Here is a 24,459-nt window from a genome sequence, read left to right on the forward strand (position 1 = left end):
TAGATAAATAAATAAATAAATCAACCCTGCACTCGAGGCAGAGGAGCGAGCGCCCGCCTCACAGCCGCTCACCCCCTCACAGCCGCCATGGCCGCCTCCCCCCTCACAGCGCGGCCCCACCCTCACGGCAGTCCCGCCCCCCGCGTTCTCCTATTGGCCAATTCCTCCCGTCCCCTCCTGTCAGTCTCGCCCTCCGCTCTCTTCGATTGGCTACACCTCGCCTTCCCGCCTCCAGCCCTCCTCCTGGGACTTCTCGGGAAGCCTCGCGAGAAGTGGCCTCTGCAGGAGTCACGCACCGCCCTCCCGCCTCCCTGCTGGCAGCGGGCGCCGAGCCCGCCCCGAACCTCCCGAAACCCCCTTCCCGAACCCCTCCGAACCCCCCCTCCGAACCCCCGGACCCGCTGCTGAGGGGCTGTCCCCGCGCTATGGAGGAGCTCCGCGGCATGGGGGCGGCCGCTTCTCTGCGGGGAGAGGCGGAGGAGCCCAAGCAGGTAACGGCGGTGGTTGTGGGGGGGACGGACGCGGCTCTGCCTGCGGTGGGCAATGGGGGTCCCGCTGCTCCCCCCTCACCTCAGCCCCCGCTCCCTGTGCTGCCCGCGGGGCCGGGGGCTGCCCGGGGGGGGTTCGGTCCGCTGGGGCCGGGCCGGGCTGAGGCGCTGCGGGCGCAGCCCTGGGTGGTGTTTTGGGTTACCTCATGGGGCTGCTTCCAGTTGGGTGAGGGAGGGAATGGTGTTGTCACGGGCTGGAGTACCGCGGGGAACCTGGTAATTATGATTAAGGTTTAGTGGCGAGAGGTATTTTTGTTGTTAAGTGCGGTGCGCTGCATTGCATTTGCATTAATAGTGTCCTGTGGAGCTGTTTTTCCCGGAGCGCGGATCGGTTCAAAGCTCCTCGAGTGTGACAGCTGCCTGGCTTGAACGTAAATAAATGCTCGGGGAAGAGGCTCCTTTACCGGGGCAGAAATGTGGGGTTTTTTTAAGGAACTTTTGCATCTTATTTTACTTTCGGCCTTTCTGAGTAATTCCGTATCCTGTGGGGAGCCGAACCTCACGGGGGAAAGCTCGAAGTGGGGCAGCACCAGGGCTCTGGGGCTCAGCATGGGAAACCAAGCCCTCCTGGCAGCTCACATCCCATCGCTTCATTCCTTGTCCTTTTCCAAGCCTCTTGTTTTCTCCTTCGAACCAGGGCTCGGTGTTGTTTCTGGGAGGCAACGAAGTGAAAAGCAGCGCTGTGGTGAAGTACTCCTCTGCCCCCCCCCAGGCAGCCTTTGCCCGGCTCCAGGAGAAAACGGATCTGAAGCTCCCACCTGCCAACTGGCTCCGGGAGAGCGCCAGGCTGGGGCCAGCCGGTACCACCATTCTTGGCAACAACAAAAAAAGTAAACCTTTTTCAAGGTAAATAACAGCAGGCTCTCTTTTTTTTGCTTCTTTTTTTCCATATTAATAAGAGTAATTTTAATAGCGGACCCTCTGTAATCCAGAGTATAAAATGCAGGCTTTGCCATAGCAACTAGCAAGTGCTTTTCCTTAACCATTCCCCCTCTACTTTTCATCCTTAGTTAATGCAGTTATCTTTGATAATGATTAATGGTGCTGGTAATGCTGTTATTATTTTTTTTTCAAGTCGTTTTTTGACACTTTGCCTGAGATGGTCAAACTGATGGGGTGTTGTTCCCTAGTTAGCTGCTGTCAGTTGGCCAAAATCAAACCAGGCTGGTTCACCCAGCCATTCTGCTTTTGGTAACAGCTGAAAATAGAACAAACGTGGTTCCCCTTGAAAGTTACAGAGCCAATTTGTAGCCTGGGAGTGAACACAGGAGGTGGAACAAGGGGCAAACCCAAAAAGTAGTGTTACATTTCAGTATGGATGACTGATAAATAGGTGGATGAGTTCAGGGTGTTCATAAATACAAGGCTTAAATCCTGTACTGAGCACCCAAATTCACACCAAATCAACTGCTAGTTAGTGAACTGTAGTAGTTTGTAGAGGGGCTGTGTTTAAATCCTCATAATCTGTTTTGGGAGATGTACATTTTTGAGAAGAGTAAGGGTTTTTCAGAGCTTTGAGTTTTTCCTGTTTATTTTAGGTATTGTGTTGGTCAAATAGAGGCTGACAGTTTAATCTCCTTGCCTGTCATGTCAGTATTAAATAGCCAGTAGTAAAAGTGTAGCTGCAGACACTTCCATATGTATTTGTTTGTGTTATAGTAAGAGCTGGTTGAATTTGAAAGACTGCTCTGTATATTGGAATACTTCTATATATTTTGTATATATATTTAGTATATTTAATAACTTGTCATTTAAAGACACCTTAATAAATGTAGGTGAAGATAAAGGATGTGTTTCTTAAAATATGTAGGCCACTTCTAGATAACATAAATAAGGGAGAAGGAAATGGCAACTGCTGAGATGAATTTAAAATGCTCAGTGTCTTGAAGAGGAACTCTTTGAACAGCTGTTTTAATGTTTAAAAAAAGAAATTCCAATTTCCCATAGCTGTCTTTAAAAAAAATTGAAAAACTTTAAATAATTCTGATTTTCTTGATTTCATCAAAACTTAAAATGCACTTTAGAATATGTTTAAATTAGATCTGAGTGCTTCCAATCATGTTTTTGAAATACTTGTAGAATGTCAAAATTATTTTGTTAATTAGTGTCAGATTGTTACACCTGGTAGTGTTTACCTAGACTTTTCTTTTGATGCAGAAAATGCTTGCAAAGATTTGATAAGCTTTAGAGAAAAGGAGATCTCTATTTACTCTCACACTGAATTTGTCTTAACTTGTAATATTTTTTAAATAGCTTTGGGATGGCCTATGACTTCATTGACTCAGTTGGAAATGATGTTGATGTTGTGTCTGATTCAGAGGTATGTACAAGTTTTTAAGTTCCAGCATTCAAACTCTAATGTTGTATAAACCTTATTTTAAGATACTGTCGTGACTTGTGTCATCTTGGTGTCCTTCAAGAAAAAGTAAAGTGAAACACAGGGATCACCTAACTTTGGATCTGTCATTCAAGAGAGGTGTTATCACTGAATAAGAAATGTAGAGACAAAAATCATATTTCCTGTGGATTTCTGCAAGTGTTCCTCAGCTAAAATGTCGTTTAGTGAATGCAGCACATCAGTGTTCACGGTATAGTTGTCTTCTGTGTTTGAAATTGATTACTTAGATGTGAATTATTACTCTCAGAATGATGTAGTATTTTTCTATTCTTATCTAGAAAAGTGAGCCCCCTCCAATCTTCTTTCCTCTGACTTTCCCAGCTTTTTCAGTGCTGGTAACACCTGTAGAATTCAGATGAGGCTGTTCAGAAGAGGAATCATAAAAACTCATTTACTGTCTCAGTGCTGATGTTTGGCAGATTTTTATTCAGACTTCAGTTTCTGTCCAGATTCCTCTGGCTGTCTGACAGAGTGATTCCTGTGGTGAAGATAAAGCTTTTAAAATCCAAACCATCCCCTTGCATTTTTTTGGTGACTTTTGGTGAGACCTGGTTGTGATGATCCAAAGAGAGCTGATGTTAAACACCCAGCTGTGGTTTATAGCGAGTGCTCGGGCTCTGTTCTCTCCCACCTCAACAAATGCAACTTCTTGTGGAATTGCCCTCTTAAAATCGTATTCACTGCTAAGAATTGTTGTGTAATTCTATGGAATGTGATCTCTGTTCTCTTTTCTCCTGCAAGAACATAAAAAAGCTTCTGAAGATCCCTTACAGCAAGTCCCATGTCAGCATGGCTGTGCATCGCATCGGGCGCACGCTCCTCTTGGATGAGCTGGATATTCAGGAACTCTTCATGAGATCATCTCAGGTTAATCATTTGAGTTTTATTTTGAACATACTTAGCATATGATCTAGATGCAGTATTTCAAGAAGAGTGTTGCCAGCAAGGAACCATGCATGTGGCAAAATTCCTGAGAATCATACGTGAGGACAAAAGATGCTGCTCTCTGCAGCAGTTGCTTTACCCATGAGCTGTATCTCATGTCCTGTATTTATGATATCATAGGATTAAAATTCCATCTTCCACTTGCCAGTGATTACTTCATTGTTATACTATTTCATTAGTAATAAGTATTTTTAATTGTGCAACCTCTTACCATGTATCAAACTTTCTAAAGAAATTAACTTTTCAGCAAGAACATTTTTTTTTCCTAGAAGATACATTTTCAGTAAATGGCCAGTTAAAACACTTCAGCTGTGAAGCTGTTTTCTGGATTTCTTTTGTTACTGTGTGGATGAAGATTCATAAGTTAATGAGGCACTTGGTTTACCTTGCAGATGCTTTTTGATATTAATTTCATGTTTATGTTATTGCTTAGACAGGGGACTGGACATGGCTGAAAGAGTTTTATCAAAGGCTGATTGATCAGAAGTGGCAACGAAAAAAGAAGAGTAAAGAACATTGGTACCAGAAGGCTATACTATCTAAATTTCTCTATTACAGGTAACTTTATGTCTACATGAATCTCAAATTCTGCACCACTTAACTTTTGCCTGATTTCTGGCCTTGAAGTAAATGTTAGAATTCCATTATGGTCTGGTTTAATTATTTGTCCCTATACAGAGGAAACTGAGGGTTGAGATCAGGAAATACCTGAAACTGAAGAAAATCAAGTAGTAAAGAATAAAATAAACTTAATGAACTGCATATCTTAGTATTTCTGGGTTTGAGAGGTGAACAGCTTAAAGTACACAAGGTAAATTGTAACAGCTGCTGTCATTTTGTAGGAGTTTGACCACTGAACAACCTGTCAGTGTAGCAGTCCTTTAGCATATTAACAGAGTCATTCTTGGGGAGCATCAAGTATAACAGTTCTGGAATGGATCTGTTTGCATATTGTTGACTGAAACTTTCAATGTTGTTTTGTCAGCATTAATGGTGATGGAGCTGCTCAGCCTGTTCCTTCCACATCAAAACAGCATCAGGAAGGTCCTGTTTCAGGTGAGAGTGATGAAGCAGGAAGGGCCTCCTGGCCAGCTCCTTTTGAAATGCCTTCTTCATTATCTGAAGATCCAGGTGCTTCTAACCAGGTTGGTTTACATAATGCTTAAAGGACACCTTAGTTTTTATAGAGACATTTACTGAAAGGCTTTCAAAGGTGCTGCTGTAGTCACTCTTTGCTGAAAGACAGCAGAGGCATTAGAGGGACTATCTGTAGTGTGATTTAGTTTATGCCAGTGTTTCAGAGCTCCAAATTTCAGAAATTGCTTGGGTTTTTTTCTGTCACAGTAATACTAAAAGCATTTTCAGCTGTGCATTTTTGAGTGACAAAACATTTGGCTAAGAGTGGTCTTAAAGTAGAAACATCTGAGGTCTAGAAAGTGTGTATAAAAGCCTAAGGTTTTGGTCTTTTTAAATATGACATGAAAATTCATCTGTTGTGGCTCTGAATTTATTAGGTGAAGAGGAAAATGCAGATATGGCAAAAAGTTGGCAAAACAGCTAAGCAACATTTACAAATGCTTGCTATGAGGTTACACAAGTTGAAGGGGGAGATATTTATAGTAATTATGCAACAAAATATTATTCATGTTAGGCTGCAATCCAGGGATTCAGTCTGTGGGTGAACTGATATATAAAAGCCTGGGAATTTTCTGTGGGGTTTTGGGTATTACAATGCAGGAATTGTTTACATTTTTTTAGAGGTTGAAAGATCTGTTATATTCAGTCTGTGTTAATATTATAATGGTGCTGTAATTACCAACTGCTGTGCCATTAATCAGCTCACTGGTGTGCCAGTGGTCAGCTAACTTTTGAAAGCTCTAACCTTCATTATCTGTAAAATTATAACTGCATGTGCTGTGATGTAGTAAGAACCTCAAAGTATTTCAGTCCTTAAAGGCTTTGGAAAAAACTTCTTCATAAAGAAGCTGTTGTGCTTTTGCACAGTGTGATTTCCTTTCATTTACATAACAGACATCAGGACAGAGGTTTTTACATTCTGGAGACTGATAATCTGGTGCTGATGCTGGGGTAATCACAAGTTGCTATGAACACTTTCAGATTTCTTTCCAAACCCCGTGGCAATGTACACTACAACATTTTGATACTAGCTATAGAAAAGCCTTTTAGTCACTGGCAAGAGGCTTTTTTGTAGTTAAAATACATAATTATTGAAAGATGCTGGGTGTAAAGGTTTTTTCCTTTCTATACTTTTGTTGTTCAGGTTTATTTCTGCTTTAGTGGCCTGACATTACCTCAGCAGCAGAATCACACCTTCTCCTTGTGCTTTTCACAGGGAAGTGTGCCTCTTGAACACTCATATGTAGTGGGGCATGTGGCCTCAGCCCCCAAAGAACAAAACCTGACTCCTTTGTTCAGTGATGGGGAAAACAGTCAGGTATGATCTATGTGGAATTTGAGCTCAAACAACACTGAACCCACAATTTAATCAAACAATTTTAAAATTTGGTCTAAATTGGAACCAAGATTAAAAAAAAACAAAAACAAAAACCTAAGTCCCCTCTAGAAGTAACTTTTGTGGCATCTGTGATCTCAGCCTTTTGAGTTGATGTGAATGCATAGTGTAGTTCATTATGTACTGTCTTTTATTTGCTGCTTCTTGCTTCCTCATAATTCTGCAGAATGTCATGGGGAGCATGTTTTATAACAGTGATGTACAGACCTTTTGTTTTTTCTCTTCATGAAGGGACTTAAAAATGATTTTGTTCGGAATATCTTGTGGACCTTTGAAGATATCCACATGTTGGTAGGATCAAACATGCCAATATTTGGAGGTGGGAGGTACCCTGCTGTCAGCCTGCGTCTCAGGTGAGTTTTGAAGCTCATGAGATGTGCAGGCCAGCCTTGGCAGACTTGTTGCTTGGCTTCCTATTTAGATACCTGCTGTTTGATTGACTCCTGATTTTTAAAAAAATAAAATTCATGTTATGGTTAAATAGCAATGGCATTGGAAAGGGATGGCAGACAGAAACTGTCCCAGTCAATCCTCTCAAACTGTCCCTCTGCCACTGCACTGGGACTGGGGATGCTCTGCCACTTTTTCTGGCTTGTAACTAAATCTCTCTTTGAGAGTACTGGCAGTTTGCAGCCTTTTTTGACTTCAGTGTGAATGTTGAGTGTTAAAACACTGCTGTATATCTAGTCCTTAATTTCATTCATTGCTATTTTTATAAAAGAGGGCAGTAATATTTCTCCTGCTGAGGCTGCCTTCCAAGAGCTGCTGGTTGTGCACTTCATTAACACTTGACTGTGGTAGTTCTAAGTTCTTCCTGCTCGCTCAGAGCTGACCACTTGATTCCCAGTCTTTCTGTTCCTGTCTCTGCATGGGCAAACAATAAGCAAAAGCTTGAAACTTGCCTGATGTGTTTGTCCATCTTTTTAAGCCACATCTAGGAATTAACAGTGCCTTTGCAAGGAATATCAGAAGGTCTGGGAAATGATTTGAAATATAAGTAGTTGCAGCTTACACTGCTGTTCCTTTAGAACTTAAGTAGTTGTTATCTTGGTGACATGGTGACATCAGAAGCCTTCAAAGTGTCAGTAGAAGTGTGAGCAGAAGTGCAAATTTGCAGGGGGAAGTTGTATTCCATTGGAGAGATCAGTACATCTCTTCTGTTTGATATATCTCCTTTTTTACCTCTGAAATGCAGCAATCCACAAATAATTTTTTTAGTATCCATCCACTCTCCAGTGACTTAAATCTAAATTCCACTGTAGGTATCTGTATTATTTTCTGAAAAGTAAATAAAGAGCTAAAAGAGGTAAATAACACTAGAAATGTTTGTGTTTTAGGGATAACAACAAGCCAATAAATGTGCTAACAGGAATTGACTATTGGTTGGACAACTTAATATGCAATGTACCTGAGCTTGTGATGTGCTTTCATGTTAATGGAATTGTTCAGGTAAGTCTGGCTCTTGGTGTTGTACTTATTTCATCTGTCTTCAGTTCCTGAAATTGCTCCAGCTGCAACAGATTGCTTCTGTTCTTACTGTTCTGACAGAAAGGTTGCAAAAATTCTGTATTGCAGAGAGAAGCATATACAGAGTTTACAAAGCATCCAGAAATCATGGGGTTTTTTTTTTCACTTCCATGCATGCAAGATTTCTTCTTCCCCACCCCCCAGTATATGAAGGCAAAAAAAAAAAAAAAAATACAGCACCAGAAAGACACCATTTTCTTGCATTTTAAAATCTGTAGTGTTGAATTCCCAGGACAGATACATGCTTTTAAAATTTTTGTTTGCATTTAGTATTTTACAGTAGACCAGCTGAGTTTCTGTTGTCAGGAGCTTTGTGCTGCCTCCTGTGTCCTAGGTGCCAGGCTGCCTGGGTTTCATTGAAGTAATGGATGTTCCACCTTTACCACAATTTTTTTTGTCCATCTTTTATCTTCCTTTTACTTCACCATGTTTGCCATAAATTGAGTCTGCTTTAACACTTTCACTGAGTAGTGTAATCAAGGTGTGCTTGCTTTTAAATATATCATAGAAATTAATTTATCATAACACTGTATCATAATAGTAGCCTTTTGTTTCTTTTAGCAGTTGATAGAGACATTGATGTGTAGATTTTGGGAGGGTAGATGGCACAGACCTCTCAGTCATGAATTTTAACATATGTTCTTTGCAGAAATATGAAATGATCAAGACTGAAGATATTCCTAATTTGGAAAACTCTAATTTTTCTACCAAAGTGATAAAAGATATTGCTCAAAATATCTTATCTTTTCTGAAATCAAATTGCACCAAAGAAGGACATACTTATTGGCTGTTTAAGGGTAAGTAGATTTAGATCCATTTGAAAAGATTGTATTTTATTGTCATGTTGATTTAAAGAAAGGTCTTATCTTTCAGCAAGTGGGAGTGATATAGTAAAGCTCTATGACCTAACCACCCTTTGTGAAGAGACAGAAGACAAATACCAAAACCCTTTTACAATGCCAGTGGCAATTCTTCTATACAAGTAAGTTTTTATAATTTTTGTGGTAATACTTAGCTCTTGATACATTTCTATTTGTTAAGAAGACAGACCAAAAATTATGATTAAATGGAAATAACTTTTTACAAATAAGCTGGGTAAGCTTCAGTCCCACTAAGCCAAAACAGACTTTCTCCTTTTCACTGTTCCTTCATGCAAACTGCACCCTTGCTGAGTAAGTCTTGTAAACTTTGGGAGATCAATAAGCAGTAGTATTGTTTAAAGCTTTTTCTCTTCTAGCACAAAGAAATTATCCAGGTTTTTACTGTTTTGCTCAACTTTCTTTTAGAGTTGCTTGCAATATGATGCTGAAGAAAAACCAGAACAAGAAACACTATGGCACTATCAGAACGTTGCTCCTTAATTGTCTTAAGTTACTGGACAATGGCAGACATCCTCAAGTAAGAATTCTGTGTTTTCTTGTGGTTTTGTAAATACAATGGAAATTCAGTGCTCAAACACATGGGCTCATTCAGAGTGGGTGTATACAGGCTGTGTTTATGGGTTATCAAAAACCTACCTGCATGTGCTGCTTACCTCTTGTTCTAAGACAAATTATACTAATATTGCCCAACAAAAGAAAAAAATTGATAGTAAATCACTGTTTGTTTTTTTTCTCTTACCTGAAAAGATTATTGCTTCAGCAAACTACATGTTATCAGAGCTTTTTCAGCTGGATGAACCAAAAAAAGATGACAATGCAGACTTCCCCATAAATGGAAATTCTGATGAAAGTTACAGTGAAGAAGAGGAAGAAATGGCAGACAGTGATGAAAATGGTTCTTTTAGTAACAGTTCTGATCCACCAGATGACAATAAAGCAGTGGCTATAATCAAGTCTGTTGGAGAGTTATCAGTACCAGAAAAATACAAGTCTGTTCATCGAATACGTGTAAGTGAAGCTGTGGATTTTTTTAAGGGTTTTCTTGAAAGCTTCAGTTGATGTAGAAAGGTTTGTTGTTGAAATTCAGCTACACTTTGGTTTTGTCTTAGATAACCATTGTATCTTTGTTTTGAGTTAACTAAAGCACCAGGCAGTGAGGAAAGCATCTGTTCTTGAGCTGTTCTTTAAAGCTTGAGGTGTTTGAATTTTATAGTGTAGCAATTTTAATGTCTTCTACAACTGCTCTGAGTAGCAAAGAACCAGATTTCCTAGAAGAAAATTGTAACTCTTGCTCTTTTAATTTCTGACATTTCAGAGACCATCAGCTGAAAATACAAATGTTAAGAGGTACAGAAGCACTCAGTTTCCTCTTTCTTCTCCCCCTTATACTCTAGGCTAGAAGAAAACAAAAATACAACCCCCATAAAAGATCTCGAGGCATTGAGTTGTTCTAAAGGTGATGAAAGTGATGGACAGGCTGAGAAATTATTTCTGTGTAGTATTGAATCTGGTTGTCTCCCTGGGTCTTGCAGAGCAGCTGTGAGTGCTTTTGTAATTCCTGATAAGGAGCAGAGTCCTCTCTTCTCTGCTCATTTCTGGCATTACCAGGAGAGATCAAGTGTAGATGACCAGGAATCTGAGTTGTTTGCTGAGATAAAGGAAAAAAAAAACACTGATGCTTTTGAGCATAGAGTTGAGATGTTCTATTTGTGTCTTCTAGCCAGTGAGTGTGACATTTCAGATGTTAAATGTTTATTCTCTTCTCCCCTTCTCCCAATCCAGCCCAGCTGTGCATTCCCTGTCTGCCATGGCACTGAGGAACGCTGCAGGCTGGTGCTCAACTATGTCCTGGAGGTAATCTTACAATATCAACCTAGTTCCCAATCCTTGGGGTCTTCTGGACTTGCTAAATATTGCTTTCAAGGTGACTTACATTATTTCTTCTTCACACAGGGCTTAAAGTCTGTTGACAGCAGCATTAAAAAAGAAGGTGACCTTCCTGCAGCTGACCCCAGCACACCAATCCCACTGAAATATGAAGATGAATCCACCAGTGGTGGGCCTGAGTGTCTGGAACAACAGATGGCTTTATTTTTAGACAAAAGTAAGTGGTGGTGTTGTGGAAATAAGAGCTTTCCAGTGCCAAGAGGAACTGCTGCTACTTTAGTTTGATTGTCAAAACAGTGCACTTACAAGTTACTAATTACACTATTATTGCCTAAGCAAAAAGTACCATGCTGAAAATTGGAGGACAGTGTGTTCCTTTTTAATTATGATAAGAGTTGCTCTTTTGGCATATTTTGCATATCAAAACATCTTTTATTAGTAAACACACACTGTTACTGGGCCTCCTTTAGATAAGGCTTGCAAATGACTTGGTATTTTGGGATTTGATGAGTGGAGCACAGTACCTTGGGTGGAATGCTTTTACAGTAGCCTTCATTCCTGCTCTCTGGCTTGGAAGTTTTGTGAAAACTTCTCACTTCTGGCAGGATTTCTTTCCTATCTTACGTTTGCTGCTGAACTGCATATAAAATACTGACAGGGATTTTGTTTTCTTTTTTATGCCTCTAACTGTAGAAGGAAAGAGGAAATGATGATACTTAGTTTGCTCAAACTCAGAAGTTTCAGGCTATAGTCTGTCTATTGTATTTTTCTCTGGAGTGCCATAAAAAGGCATAGATTTCAGCTCTCCTGCAGCCAGGCTCTCCTTATAGCCCTTACAATTTGGAACTGATAACACAGTGCAGCAGCTTGCCAGCTGGAGAGGAGAAGAATTTGTTCTGTTTAGAAACAAGTGTTTCCTGGGGGATCTGGGAGGTAAATATTGCACAGAACTTAAACAATTATTTTTTAAATTTGACTTCTGGATCTGTGGTGGAGTTCTTCCCTCAAGCAGCAATAGTTCTACTTGTTTAGGTCATAAGGATTGAATTCAACGTAGAGAAAAGTAGTTCAAACATAAGGGAGAAACTTTGACTTCTCCATTATGTGGGTTTGTTTTCTGTGATGCAAATTGTGTAACTTCTCTGCTAGGTGTGTATGTTTACATAGTTAGAGAAAAGGTAAGTGCTCTTAATTCTTGAAAACAAAGAAAACTTCTGAATATATGGATGCAGTACGTGTGTTTTGTGTCTTTAACTGCCTGAGGTGTTACTGTGTGAAATTTCTGTGCCCTTAATGCAGAGATCAGATTCTTCTAGAACTTGATATCTGAGTCAGGCCTTGTAGGTCCACCTGGAAGCAAGAGACTGATTGCTATGCAGATATTATCAGGACAAAATTCTGTCCTTTGGCATGCCAAAAGTCAGTGGCCTGTTCTTTCTGGTTCTGTTACCAAAGAAGGAACCTTTATCTTATGCTGAAGATATTTTGAAGCTAGTGTGAGAGACACTGGGGTTTCCTTGTGGGAAGGACCAGCTTACCTCATTCCTTCTGTGCTGGAGGATTTCTCACTTTGAGACTGTTCATACAGAATCAGAACATGCATTGTAAGGATCTGGTGAAGAAGATAACAAATTATTCCTGTAGCTTTTCAGTTCTTTTCTCCTGCTACCTAATGGAATAGTCTTGGCCACTGCACCTGAATTTCAAAAGCTGTTTTAAAGCGTGAGAGGTTGGCTGCATTCTCCCTGCACTTGCTCCCATTATCAGGTGGAGTACCTGGTAAAGTTCCAAGTATTTGGTCCATTTTGCAGATGAAAAATGTAGTGGCAGCCAGGCTGACATAACTGTGCTTGTGCAGAGCTGTAATAAGGCAATTTACATTCTGTCTGGGGGCTGATGAAGCGGTGGCCAACCTCTGGCACATGTTACGGGGAGAAGATTTACTGATGAGGTTCTGTCCCTGTTACAGTGGGCTCATTTCAGAAGGGTAAGCATTCCAGACAGTCAGGAATGATTCCTGGGTCGTGGCAATATAAAATGAAGCTCCAGCTCATTCTGAAATCATCAAAGGCTTATTATGTCCTCTCTGATGCTGCTATGGTCCTGCAGAAATACGGGCGAGCGCTGCGATACATCAAGCTGGCTCTGCAGTGCCATGGTAAGTTGCTGGTAGGTATTTGTCAGCTGTGTCATTGCCAGGGGAGGCCTTTCATGACAGCAAATCCTTCTCCTGTGCCTGATTTATCCCAGGGGCATGCAGTGACAAGTCTGACACCTGTGTGTTTAGTTAACTGTCTAGCTGGTTATTCAGGAGTGAATATAACTCTGCAGTGAAATAACTCTTGACTCTGGTAGAGAGGTTGCTCCTGGTTTGACAGAGTGAGGAAATTTCAAGTGCAGGGTTGAAGCTTGAAGAGGTTGGGCAAGTCAGTGCTGGTGCCAAGAGCAAGGTAGCATTCTGTGCTCTCAGTGTTACTGCAAACAGGTGTTTCTTCCCTTTAAAATGTTTGGTGGTTCCCACTGAATTTAAAAATATTCCTGACTCAGAAATACCAAACTTGTTTGCTAGGTGAATTGGATACTCCTCTAAACTGAATTACATCTTCAGGTGCTACTTAGGAAAATGAAGGCAGTAAAATCAGGCTACTTAGAATATTACTACAGTAATGAAAATAATGAATTGGAAAATTCCACTGGTGTAGTACTGCAGCACTGCTGCTTTGCTTCCATATTGGTAGGGCCTGGGGCAGGGGAGAGGGGGCTTACAAAGCAGGAACACTTGATCTTAACACAAAGCATGACCATGCTTGTCAGTAACTCAAAGCATTTTTCAGCTTTCAGCCTGTACCTTTTGGAAGGTAAATTTTCAGGCTGTATCTCATTTGTGTGAATCTCCAGAAAGTCAGTTTTCCTTTAGTCAAATCTGAGATTGGTATTTGTAATTATCAGATCTGCTGCTCCTCTCAGACAACACAGTTGCTCTTTTGCCTCTGCCAGCCACATAAAGCAGCTCTGACTTTTGAAATAGGTTAGTTCTAAGAACAGGTGTTGTCTGCATACAGCCAGTGTGTGACAGGTAACATAAAAACCAGTTATAATGTCAGTCTGTGTCAAACCTTTTGACATTTAATTCTTTTCTTTCCCCCTCCCTCATCCATGGACTTTTTATTTTTATTCTAACAGATACCTACTGTTGTCTCTGTGCCAGCATGCTTCCTGAAGTATTGCTATTTCTTTGTCAGTGTTTAACCCTTTGTGGAGATATCCAGTTAATGCTTGCTCAGAATGCAAACAACAGAGCAGCATATCTTGAAGAATATAATTACCAGACAAAAGAAGATCAGGAAATCTTGCACAGTCTTCACAGAGAATCCAGGTGCCAAGGTATGCTACTGATAAAAGACAGCTGCCATAATTCAGTTCTCTGACAGACAGAAGCAATTTCATGGTGCTGCCACAAAACAGGGTTTAGAATGTTTCAGCTCTGTTTGCTTCAGACAGGCTCATTGTGCCTGTCACCTCTAAGGAGGTTGGCAAGGTACTGTATGACATACATGAAGCTGTAATATAAGATGGTAATTATTTAAATAGAGAGTAAATTGTGCTTATTTGTTGAAACTGTGGGATCCTTCTGACATGGATCTTGTATTTAGTCTCGAGGAGAATGCCCACAGTGATGACCACTGCACATTTAGATTTGGAAATACAGTTTGACACCCAGGCTTTGCATTTTAATTTCTAGTCTTTGCATTTTGTTTTCTAGTCTTTGCCTGGGCTACTGACTTGTCTACAGACTTGGAATGCCAGCTGTCCACCAGCTGCAAATGTTATGAAGCAGCTTATGAAATTTTACTTTTCAGTAATTTAAAAAACCAGAATCCAGAGCAGCACATACAGGTACTGAAGAGGATGGGCAATATCAGGAATGAGATTGGAGTCTTTTACATGAACCAGGCTGCTGCAGTGCAGACTGAGAGAGTGGGCAAGTATTTTATATGTATCTTTTTTATCTTTTTCACTTTCATGGGGCTGCAGTGATCATGTTCACTAATATTTCAGAAGTTGTGAGTATTTCTTATTAACAAGAAGCTACTTCCAAGAACTTTGTAGTAAATAATTGATGCTATGTTAACTTTAATGTCCTTATAAATGTTTGTCTACAGGAGATTACTCTGGCTTGTACTTAATTGAACCTAAACTGAATATGGAATCTGTAGCTTTGGGGAAAATCTTTTTAGAGTGCCCTCAAAAAAACATTCTGGAACCTTTAAACCAGCTCCTTATAAAAGGGAGGGCATGTTGCATTCCTGATATGTTTAGCTTGGCCCAGCATGAACAAGTGTGAGCTTAATTTAAATGTATGAATAGTTCTGGTGAAGTCAGCCTATTAATTTTTTTCATTTTATTTTTGGTAAATAAATCTTTGGAAGCTTTCCTTCTAGGTTATTTTTGTTGTGGGTTTTTTGAGGAAATGGAGGTTGCCTGAACTTTGCAGGGTGTAAGGTGTTGGGGCTTTTTTTTGGTTTGGAAAACAAAACCAATAATGTGTTGTCTACAAGTAAGAGTTTTATATAAACTAGAACAAATCAGATGTTAGTGGTTCAGTGTAAACAGCTCCAGCCTCCCAAACACCAGCTTTTTTGTGATCTTTATCCAATTAATATTTGAAGGATTTGAGGTCAGACTTTTAACTTTGTAATTTTTCATAATCTCTGTGGTTTTGCAGAACTGCTGTTTAGCTGAAGCTAAGAGCTCAAATGCTGAATTTCACTTGTCTGTAAAAAGTTGCTTTTTACTTGTTTTATGCTGCAAGCTTATAGAAGTAGTGGCAGTACCCTGAGTATTACTGTAAAAAAAACAAAAGTAAAAATATATTTTACCTTGTTAATTTCTGCTATTTTTTGTGTGTCATGTTATGACAATTCTTTTCAAAGTGTATGTGTAATAGTGCACTTCAGCTATCAAGATTTTCATGCTTGATGCTTAAGAGTGTTTTCCATGAATTGGATAATTCAGAATAATTTGCCACCCTTAAACTCTAAAATATTGTTCAGGAGAAAGGGAACACAGTGGAAATGTTTGGTACCTTTCAGTAATCTGAATGAGATGCTAAGCCTTGTGTCTTAACCCTAGTGAGTAAAAACATCTCAGTGACAGAGCAGCAACTCTGGAAGAAGAGTTTCTCTTGCTTTGAAGAAGGAATTCAGAATTTTGAGTCCATTGATGATGCAACCAATGCTGCTCTTCTGCTGTGCAACACGGGGAGGCTGATGAGGATTTGTGCCCAAGCACACTGTGCAGCTGAGGGTGACTTCAAAAGGGAGTTTTCCCCAGAAGAAGCCCTTTATTATAATAAGGTAACATGGCTTCATTTTTCGGGTGGCCCACAAAAAGCATTAAAAATTGCTTTTTACCTTAGAGTATTCATAAATATCTGTCAGTGCTGCTGTAATAACTTGAGATGCCTCTCCTGCTTTCCTGTTTCCCTAGTCCCTGCTGTACACTTCAGTGTTCAGGCTTCAGTGGTGGTGTTGAGGTTTGATTCTGTTGCTCTGATGTATGAAGTGCTGTGAGGTTTGGATTCTGATGTTTAACAGACAGCAGTACCACCCACAAGGGAAAGAGAAATGCAAGGTCTGGATTAAAGTTCTGAGCAAAATGAGTGTAAGGAAAAAGACTGAAGAAGGCTCAGACAAATTATTTTGGAATGCTTTCTTGAGAATGAGCCAAGTAGTTAACTGTGTGTGTGTTTTATAACCTGTAGGCTATTGACTACTATCTGAAGGCATTAAGATCACTTGGAAAGAGGGATGTGCATCCAGCTGTTTGGGATTCTGTCAACTGGGAGCTGTCTACTACCTATTTCACTATGGCAACTCTGCAGCAGGATTATGCTCCTCTGTCTCGAAAGGCTCAGGAACAGGTAATGAATCATAGAATCCTAGAATCCTAGGGGTTGGAAGGGACCTGGAAAGATCATCTAGTCCAACCCCCCCTGCCAGAGCAGGGCCCCCTAGAGTACATCCCCTAGGAACGTGTCCAGGTGGGTTTTGAATGTCTCCAGTGAAGGAGACTCCACAACCCCCCTGGGCAGCCTGTTCCAGGGCTCTGTCACCCTTACAGTAAAAAAATTTTTTCTGATATTCAACTTGAACCTCCTGTGCTCCAATTTACACCCATTACCCCTTGTCCTATCACTGGTCACCACTGAGAAAAGCCTAACTCCATCTCCCTGACACTCACCCCTTACATATTTGAAAACATTGATGAGGTCACCCCTCAGTCTCCTTTTCTCCAAACTAAAGAGACCCAGCTCCCTCAGCCTTTCCTCATAAGGGAGATGTTCCACTCCCTTAATCATCTCAGTAGCTCTGCGCTGGACTCTTTCAAGCACTTCCCTGTCCTTCTTGAACTGAGGGGCCCAGAACTGGACACAATACTCCAGGTGTGGCCTCACCAATGCAGAATAGAGGGGGAGGAGAACCTCTCTTGACCTACTAAATGAAGAGCATTTGTGACACCTGGTAATATTAACCTGTTGTCTCCCTGAACATCTAAGCAGTGAGTAAAATTGATACTAAATAGCTTGTAAACTTTCATTAGATTTGCAAGAACCACTGCAAACCATGAAATGTTCAGTGCCCTGCATTGATAAGGCTTTGCTTAATGAAAAGAGAGTGCCACAAGTAGAGATTTAACCCTGACGTTTGCACACGGTGGTGTTCTAGTCAAAGTAATCCTGCTACATCTTTTGTTTTCTCCTGTAGATAGAGAAGGAAGTTAGTGAAGCCATGATGAAGTCCTTGAAATACTGTGATGTGGATACAGTCTCTGCCAGGCAGCCTCTCTGCCAGTACCGGGCTGCAACCATCCACCACAGGCTTGGCTCCATGTACCACAGCTGCCTGAGAAACCAGGTATGGGAACAAACTGGTTTCTGTTTAATTTTAATTGCTTAATGTGTCCTGTATGTGTAGTGATGGGTGTTCACCCTTCTGCCTGTAGTTGGGCTATATTGACTGAAAGGATTTAACCAAAGAAACACGAGGTGGTTTAGCTGCAAATCATTGGGAAATGCAGTGTTAACTTTGAAGAGCAACCTGCCCTTTCCTGAGTGTGTTGAGCTTTAAGGTTCTGTCTGTTCTGAGTAGTTCCATGCTCTCCTAACAGAAGCTGTTGCTGAAAAGTATTTTCTTTGTTTTTTGCTTCCAAACCACTCTTCTGATACTCTAAGTATCTTCTGATACTTAAGCAGACAGCCTTCAGCATATGATTAATTACAGCCTTTGTGTAGACTTTCTTGTTGCTTTCTGATGATTTGTTGCTTGGGTTTTTTTTTTTTTTCCAAATTACTACTCTTTATGATGAACTTAGTTCCACTTGATGTGAATTTGTTAGCACTAGCTCTGAAATTACAGTAGTTTTACAACAGCTTCAAAGGTGTCAGCTGGTGATGTGTTCCAGGAACGTGCAGACCTTTACATGAACCTTTATGAAATGGAGATTGTTTGTTGGCACCTGGTCTTGTCCATAAGCATTTTTTTTTTAGTCCTGGTGACCTCATGAACAAATTTCCTACGTGCCTTACTTTGCCTGCAGGTTGGAGATGAACATCTGAGGAAACAGCACCGTATCCTGGCTGAGCTCCATTACAGCAAAGCAGTAAGGCTCTTCCAGCTCCTCAAGGATGCTCCCTGTGAGTTCCTCCGTGTGCAGCTGGAAAGAGTGGCCTTTGCAGAGTTCCAGATGGCCAGTAAGTCTAGCTCTGCCTTACTCTACAACAGCTTTCCAAACCACCATTACCTAATTAATGTCATTTTTAGGTATATAAGAGCAGGAGTAATGTGTTCATAGAATCATAGAATCATAGAATAGGCTGGGTTGGAAGGGACCTCAGAGATCATCGAGTCCAACCCTTGAACAACTACCACCACAGTCACCAGACCATGGCACTGAGTGCCATATCGAGTCGCTTTTTAAATGACTCCAGGGACGAAGAGTCCACCACCTCCCCAGGCAGCCTGTTCCAATATCTGATCACCCTTTCCGTGAAAAAATTCTTTCTAATATCCAATCTGAACTTCCCCCGGCACAATTTAAGACCATGCCCTCTTGTCTTACTGAGAGTTGCCTGGGAAAAGAGACCAACCCCCACCTGGCTCCATCCTCCTTTCAGGGAGTTGTAGAGAGCAATGAGGTCTCCCCTGAGCCTCCTCTTCTTCAGGCTGAACACCCCCAGCTCCCTCAGCCTCTCCTCATAGGATCTGTGCTGGATCCCTTCACCAGCCCAGTTGCCTCCTTTGGACCTGCTCCAGCACCTCAATCTCCTTCCTGAGCTGAGGGGCCCAGAACTGGACACAGGACTCGAGCTGTGGCCTCACCAGGGCTGAGCACAGGGGCAGAATCCCTTCCCTGGACCTGCTGGCCACGCTGTTCCTGATCCAGGCCAGGATGCCATTGGCCTTCTTGGCCACCTGGACACACTGCTGCCTCCTCTTCAGCTTCCTGGCAATCCAGACTCCCAGCTCCCTTTCTGCCACTCTGTGCCCAGCCTGGAGCTCCCCATGGGGTTGTTGTGGCCAAAGTGCAGGACCCAGCACTTGGAATGTTGAACCTCATCCCATTGGAGTCAGCCCAACTCTCCAGTCTGTCCAGGTCCCTCTGCAGAATCCTCCTGCCTTCCAGCTGATCAACACTTCTCCCCAGCTTGGTGTCATCAGCAAACTTGCTGATGATGGACTCAATTCCCTCATCCAAGTCATCAATGAAGATATTGAACAGGACTGGGCCCAGTACTGATCCCTGGGGTTCCTCAGAGCAGATTTCTCATCAAGAGAAGAGACATTTTATCTTGCTGGTTTTCTGTTGACTTGGGACAGTACGTGCTTTTTTATGAGAACTCTTAGAATCTTTAGATGGAGGAAAAAGTGCAATATAATGGCTTGTGTCCATTTTACTTTTTTTTTTTTTTTCCTTAAGGTCAGAACAGCAGTGCTGGGAAATTAAAGACTTTGTGTGGGGCCCTGGATGTAATGGTGAAAACCAAGGGTGCGTTCCAGCTCATCAGGAAAGAGCTTGTGGCAGAAAGGGAACAGGTAAAGAACAATCAAGTGGTCTGATCTCCTCCCTTGGATTTTGCATTTGCTTCCAACTGGTCATTTGGCAATCAAGATCCTGTTTGGCAAGTTTTCAGCAGAGCTAGTTGCTTACAGTGTGAAGAGGGTTTGAACTCATTGCAGTTCACTTCTAACCTTTACATAGAAATGGATAAAAAAACTAACTACAGAACAAACCTTTCATCTGAAGCTGGATTAAAACATGTTTGTATAGGGATGAATAATGAGTGAGTGAACAGGGTTCTGTGCTACTTTATTATCCCTTTAAAAGTCTCCTTAAAGAGCTTTAAGAATGTATGTGCAATATAAGTGGGAATTCTCTATGTATATTTAATACTTATTTAATATTTATATATTAAATATTATTTATTATTGTATATTTAATAGTGAATTATTAAAATGTAGAAGGTTATCTGTAGCTAGATTCTTGATGCCTAAAGCAATAATTATTTAATATATGCTGATATGTGTTCATTTCTTACTTACAAATTACAGTCTGAGCAACAGATAGAGCAGTCAAGTCTGTATTTTCCTGACATTTTTGTAACTAAATTCTCCAAAATGTATGTATAATATAGGCAGGCAACATGTGTGCAGTGTAGGCATGAGCTGACTGCTGAAGCCTCCTAAAGAAAGCTGTTCCAGCAGTTGTGCTGTTGGTACCACTCCTCCAGAGAGTCAGCTAAGCTGCAGGTGTGGCTGCCTGACTCAGCTGAAGTGTTCAAGTGAGTGAAATGGTTTCTGTCTTTCTCTTCCTGTAGATCAGCAAGGGGAAAAGCAGCCCTGAGAATATGTCAGCCAGTGATGCTGGCCTTAACAAAGAAGAAGTACTGAAACTGCTCAGTATTTTTGAGTCCAGAATGTCATTCCTTCTCCTCCAATCCATTAAATTGTTAACTTCAACCAAAAAAAAAATTGGGTAAGTTGATCCTTGGTCTGTGTGTGTAGTCCATAAACCCACACAAGCTATGTTCTGTTAGGCATGGAAGGAAATTGTGGTGTTTATTCCTTCCTGGAGGTGACTGTTCTGTGTGGAGAGGGAGCCAAGATACACCTGGCTCATGGAAATGTTGCATGTTTTCTGTGGTTTTGTGTGTAACTGAGGTAAAAACCAAAAAACATCTTCAGTAAGTGTGTCTAGGCAGGTTTTTTCTCTCCCTTTTTCTGATAGCTGTCCAGGACTTGCAAGGACAGAAGAGTCAGACTTGAATGGCTGCATCCAGATGGGAAAAGAATAGTTTGTAATCCCCATCTGAAATGCAAGGTGCAGTTATGAATCACTGCTGCTTTATCATGCTCTGTGATATCCAGCTTATCCTTTGGAGGGTATAAATCTTGTGTCTTTCATAGATATAAATTCACACACAAAGTATTTAACTTGTACTGCCATAATTTTGCTGGCGTATTTCTCATTGTTTTTTTAATCAGACTGGTGAGGGAATGAGGTACATGGCTGGGGTGTCCTTATCTTAACTGACATTGGTCTTCATCAGTGACAGAGCACTCCAAAGTTACTGAGTGGATCTTCTGATATGTCTTGATGATAAAATACATCAGAGGCAGCAGAGTTTAGCAAGCAATACTTCAGAAGAAATGTTGGCACATCAGGAATGCTGCAAATAGAGAGGGATGAGTGTGGGGAGGATACTCTGTGGCATTAAAGAGTTTTTTCATGGCTAAGGGAGTGCAGGGAAGAAATAATCTGTCTTGCCAGTGGGATGCAGAAGAAATGGGGTCCTTTTTGTGTTGGCCTTGAGGTGCTGTTGGAGTAGGTGTGGCAGTGAAATTGCTTGCTCCACTCTTGCTGGTGTGGGTTCAACCTCAACATGTGTGTTGTTACTTTTGGGATGCTGAGAACATTTTTCTTCCTTCAGCAGCAGTTCTGTTTGACTACAGAAGCTCCAGCAGCACACTGTGCTGTTCCTGACATTAGTTCTGGTATATAAATCCTAATCAATTCCTCTTGGAAGTTGTGTTAAGAGTTTTTCAGACTGCAGTGCTGCTGATGAAAGTGCTCTTTTGATAGAAGTCAACTGACATGAATTCATTCTGCACAGGAAGTTGTCTGCTGATGGTAGGAGATGGTAAATAGGAAAAAAAAACAAACCAAAACCAAACCTGAAAAACCCTGTGGGCTTCCTTGGCCGTGTTATAGGTGCAGTGTTGGGTGTTTTCCCTCTCTAAAGAGCTTCCACAAGGTGGCAACCTGAACACGTGAAATGCAGAGGAAAAAAGTACAATTTGTATGTAATCAAGTAGATTTCTTTAAGGAACAGAGTGCATTGTTTTAGTCTCATTATCCCATAATATGGGAAAGTGTTGCAAAACAAAAAAACTCAATATTAACAACGGAGGACTGAGGGTAAGCTTAAAACTACTTCTCATTTCTAGTACCTTGTGTCCATCCTGTGTGTTTCCTCAGCTCTGCTGGGCAGAGGTCTGACTTCTGGGATAATAATAGGCTGAAAAGGGAGAAACTTGAAGCTCACAAATGCTCACACATTTCAGATCTTGGATGCACTGTGGCAGAGAACAGGAGAGACTCAAACCAGGACAGCAGCCTGGAAGGGAGGTGTCCAGGGGTTGTCATCAGTGCTGTTATTTAATAATCACGTTGATAATTTGCAGAATAAAACATTGTGGTCAGGTTAATGGCTTGTATCATCTGTTTTTCTTTTTAGGGGCTATAATGAAGAAGAAGTTGTTCTTAAAACAAACAAGCAAGTTTACTCCCTGCTGTTGCGTGCGACTGCTAACAAAAGCATGACTCTGCTGGAGAGAATAGAGGTCATCTTAAATTTACTGGAACAGCTGACTCAAAACACTGAAACCAGTAATGGAACAATTCAGTGACCCAGAGGCTGCAGACCAGCAGAAACAGTGCCTTGCTGTGCAGGGGATCAGGGGGATATTTGTATTTATTGAAGGTTCTAATATCACCTGCACTGTTGCATGGTATGCCTGGGAAAGAAGAGGAATTCCTTTTTATCCTGCAGGAACTCTGTCGTGGTTGTTACTGGCATTTCTTTGTCTGAAATGCCAAACAAGGGTTCTGGATTGAAACCTGACAATTCTTTATGCTGGAGAAATTCTTCTGCAGGCTTTGCAGCCATAGAAACCTTCTGCAGCAAATTGTAACCTCACAGTTGCTCCAGTTTGATACTTCCTGAAATGTACTTTGTAGGCAGGGTCTCCCTGGAACCCCTGAACTGGTCAAAGATTTTCTGTTGAGCACATGGAGACAGACACACTATTTTTATTAGTTCCTCTCCTGCACAAAACCTGTGCCTTTCAGGCTCTGGTGCACGACTCGTGCAAGTCTCAGCCACCACAGGCACTTCATTCACCCCAGCAAGAGAATGGGTTGAGATGTGTTTGGCTCAACTGAGAATAGTATTAATTTTTTTCAGACTTGAAACTGTGAATAAATGAGAGCATATTTTTAAATAAAGATTTATTTATTAAATAAAAGCTCACATCTTGTGTTCATTGGTTATGACTGTCAGGATACTCCTCAGAGAAGCAAACTGCACAAGGGAATTAAAATTATTTGAAAGGCAGCAGGGGTGGGGAAAAAACCTGTAAAATCAGCCCTAACCCATGAGTGTAGTCTTATATCAGCAGGTGAGGACTTTTTCTTAAAATGTGCTAGCTTTGAAAGATACAGCATCTGCTGTCTTCATGTTTTTCTAAACTAAATGTGGTTTATTACTTTGTAATATTGTAAAACATTTAAAGGTATTAACTGTTGTTAGATGTGTGTATTTCTGCATAGGTTTGGGGTTTTTAATTTCTGTATTTACACAGAAGTAGTGGATTCACTATTTAAGCTGCTTGTTTTGAGGAGGTGATTCTTACTCCCAGGGCAAGGGCTGCAGCCTGATGTGTTCTATCTGGGCCACGTTTTCACCCAGAAAACCCCAGTTTGTAGCAGTTTTTACCCTGACAATTTAAATGTAGTTTCACAAGTGCAGCCTTTGCTGAGTCTCCAGACTCCTTAGCAAACCTACCCCCAGAACAAGCTTGGGCTTGAAAATACCTTCAGAAAAAAAAAACCACCCCAGTGTCCACAGCACCCTGGTGACCAAAGCTTCTCAGAGCCAGTCCAAGTCTCTTGTTGCCTTAAACAGCTTTAAGGCCCCGGGCAGGCACAGAGAGGTGTCCAGCAGAAAGCTGGAGGTTGTTCTGGATGGGGACATGTCCCTGTGGCCAGGAGGAAAACCCAGAGGATCCTGCCTCTGCATCCCAGCACTGCAGGCACTCAGCTCAGACTGGGAAGTCCTGGATTTTGGTCCCAATTCCTGATGATATCCCAACAGCTTGACATCAAACGCATGAGCAGATGCCAGGGAAGGGACTGTCACCAAGTCCTGGCTCAGCTCAAGCCACAGGTGACACCCAAAGCAAAGCCCAGGAGGCTGGGGAGGTCCTGAGCAGGTCCTCAGCCTGCAGGCACACGTTACCTCTGCATCCTGGACATCCTGTGGGGCTCCATGTCATCATGGAGCTGATCTTTCTGACGCAGCACAGGGCACAAGTGCACCCAAGAGCAGCAAAGGCACCCTGGGAAAGGATGGAAGGTGAGGGGCTTTGGATGTATCCACTCTCTTGCTCCTGCTTGTGA

General features: G+C 41.5%; 2 protein-coding genes across 4 annotated transcripts in view; one reads left to right on the top strand and one right to left on the bottom strand.

Annotated features, from left to right (window-relative positions):
- Positions 1 to 287: 287 nt before the first annotated feature.
- On the top strand, positions 288 to 23,306 carry EDRF1 (erythroid differentiation regulatory factor 1). Of its 3 annotated transcripts, none has more exons than XM_071749662.1 (25): positions 288 to 491; positions 1,186 to 1,394; positions 2,802 to 2,868; positions 3,688 to 3,813; positions 4,325 to 4,449; positions 4,877 to 5,036; positions 6,245 to 6,346; positions 6,656 to 6,777; positions 7,762 to 7,873; positions 8,601 to 8,748; positions 8,825 to 8,933; positions 9,238 to 9,349; positions 9,580 to 9,840; positions 10,615 to 10,686; positions 10,786 to 10,936; positions 12,689 to 12,877; positions 13,903 to 14,103; positions 14,483 to 14,701; positions 15,853 to 16,076; positions 16,484 to 16,642; positions 17,487 to 17,636; positions 18,319 to 18,472; positions 19,699 to 19,814; positions 20,597 to 20,754; positions 22,517 to 23,306. In XM_071749662.1, exons 1-25 carry the CDS (start codon positions 426 to 428, stop codon positions 22,686 to 22,688), a joined length of 3,684 nt encoding a protein of 1,227 aa, XP_071605763.1. In that variant the 5' UTR covers positions 288 to 425; the 3' UTR covers positions 22,689 to 23,306. The 3 variants fall into 3 exon arrangements, with proteins under 3 accessions (XP_071605763.1, XP_071605762.1, XP_071605765.1); XM_071749661.1 differs by having other exon boundaries at positions 289 to 491; positions 14,483 to 14,705; positions 15,857 to 16,076; XM_071749664.1 differs by lacking the exon at positions 6,245 to 6,346 and having other exon boundaries at positions 289 to 491; positions 14,483 to 14,705; positions 15,857 to 16,076.
- UROS (uroporphyrinogen III synthase) overlaps positions 4,533 to 24,459 on the bottom strand; it is a 37,941-nt gene continuing 18,014 nt past the window's right edge. Inside the window, exon 11 of the mRNA XM_071749668.1 lies at positions 4,533 to 4,605. Within this exon, the coding sequence (XP_071605769.1) occupies positions 4,552 to 4,605 (54 nt within the window). The 3' untranslated portion in view covers positions 4,533 to 4,551. The remainder of the gene's footprint in view (positions 4,606 to 24,459) is intronic.

This window comes from Heliangelus exortis, chromosome 7 (assembly GCF_036169615.1).
Source record: "Heliangelus exortis chromosome 7, bHelExo1.hap1, whole genome shotgun sequence".
In the NCBI taxonomy this organism is placed as follows: domain Eukaryota; kingdom Metazoa; phylum Chordata; class Aves; order Apodiformes; family Trochilidae; genus Heliangelus; species Heliangelus exortis.

What these genes read in the sequence shown, in the direction of transcription:
- EDRF1 (XM_071749662.1), top strand. Translation starts at nt 426, where the DNA reads ATGGAGGAGCTCCGCGGCATGGGGGCGGCCGCTTCTCTGCGGGGAGAG. An exon ending in ATGTTGTGTCTGATTCAGAG is followed by an intron (nt 2,869 to 3,687) that starts GTATGTACAAGT and finishes TTCTCCTGCAAG; the next exon opens with AACATAAAAAAGCTTCTGAA. An exon ending in TGCTCAACTATGTCCTGGAG is followed by an intron (nt 10,687 to 10,785) that starts GTAATCTTACAA and finishes TTCTTCACACAG; the next exon opens with GGCTTAAAGTCTGTTGACAG.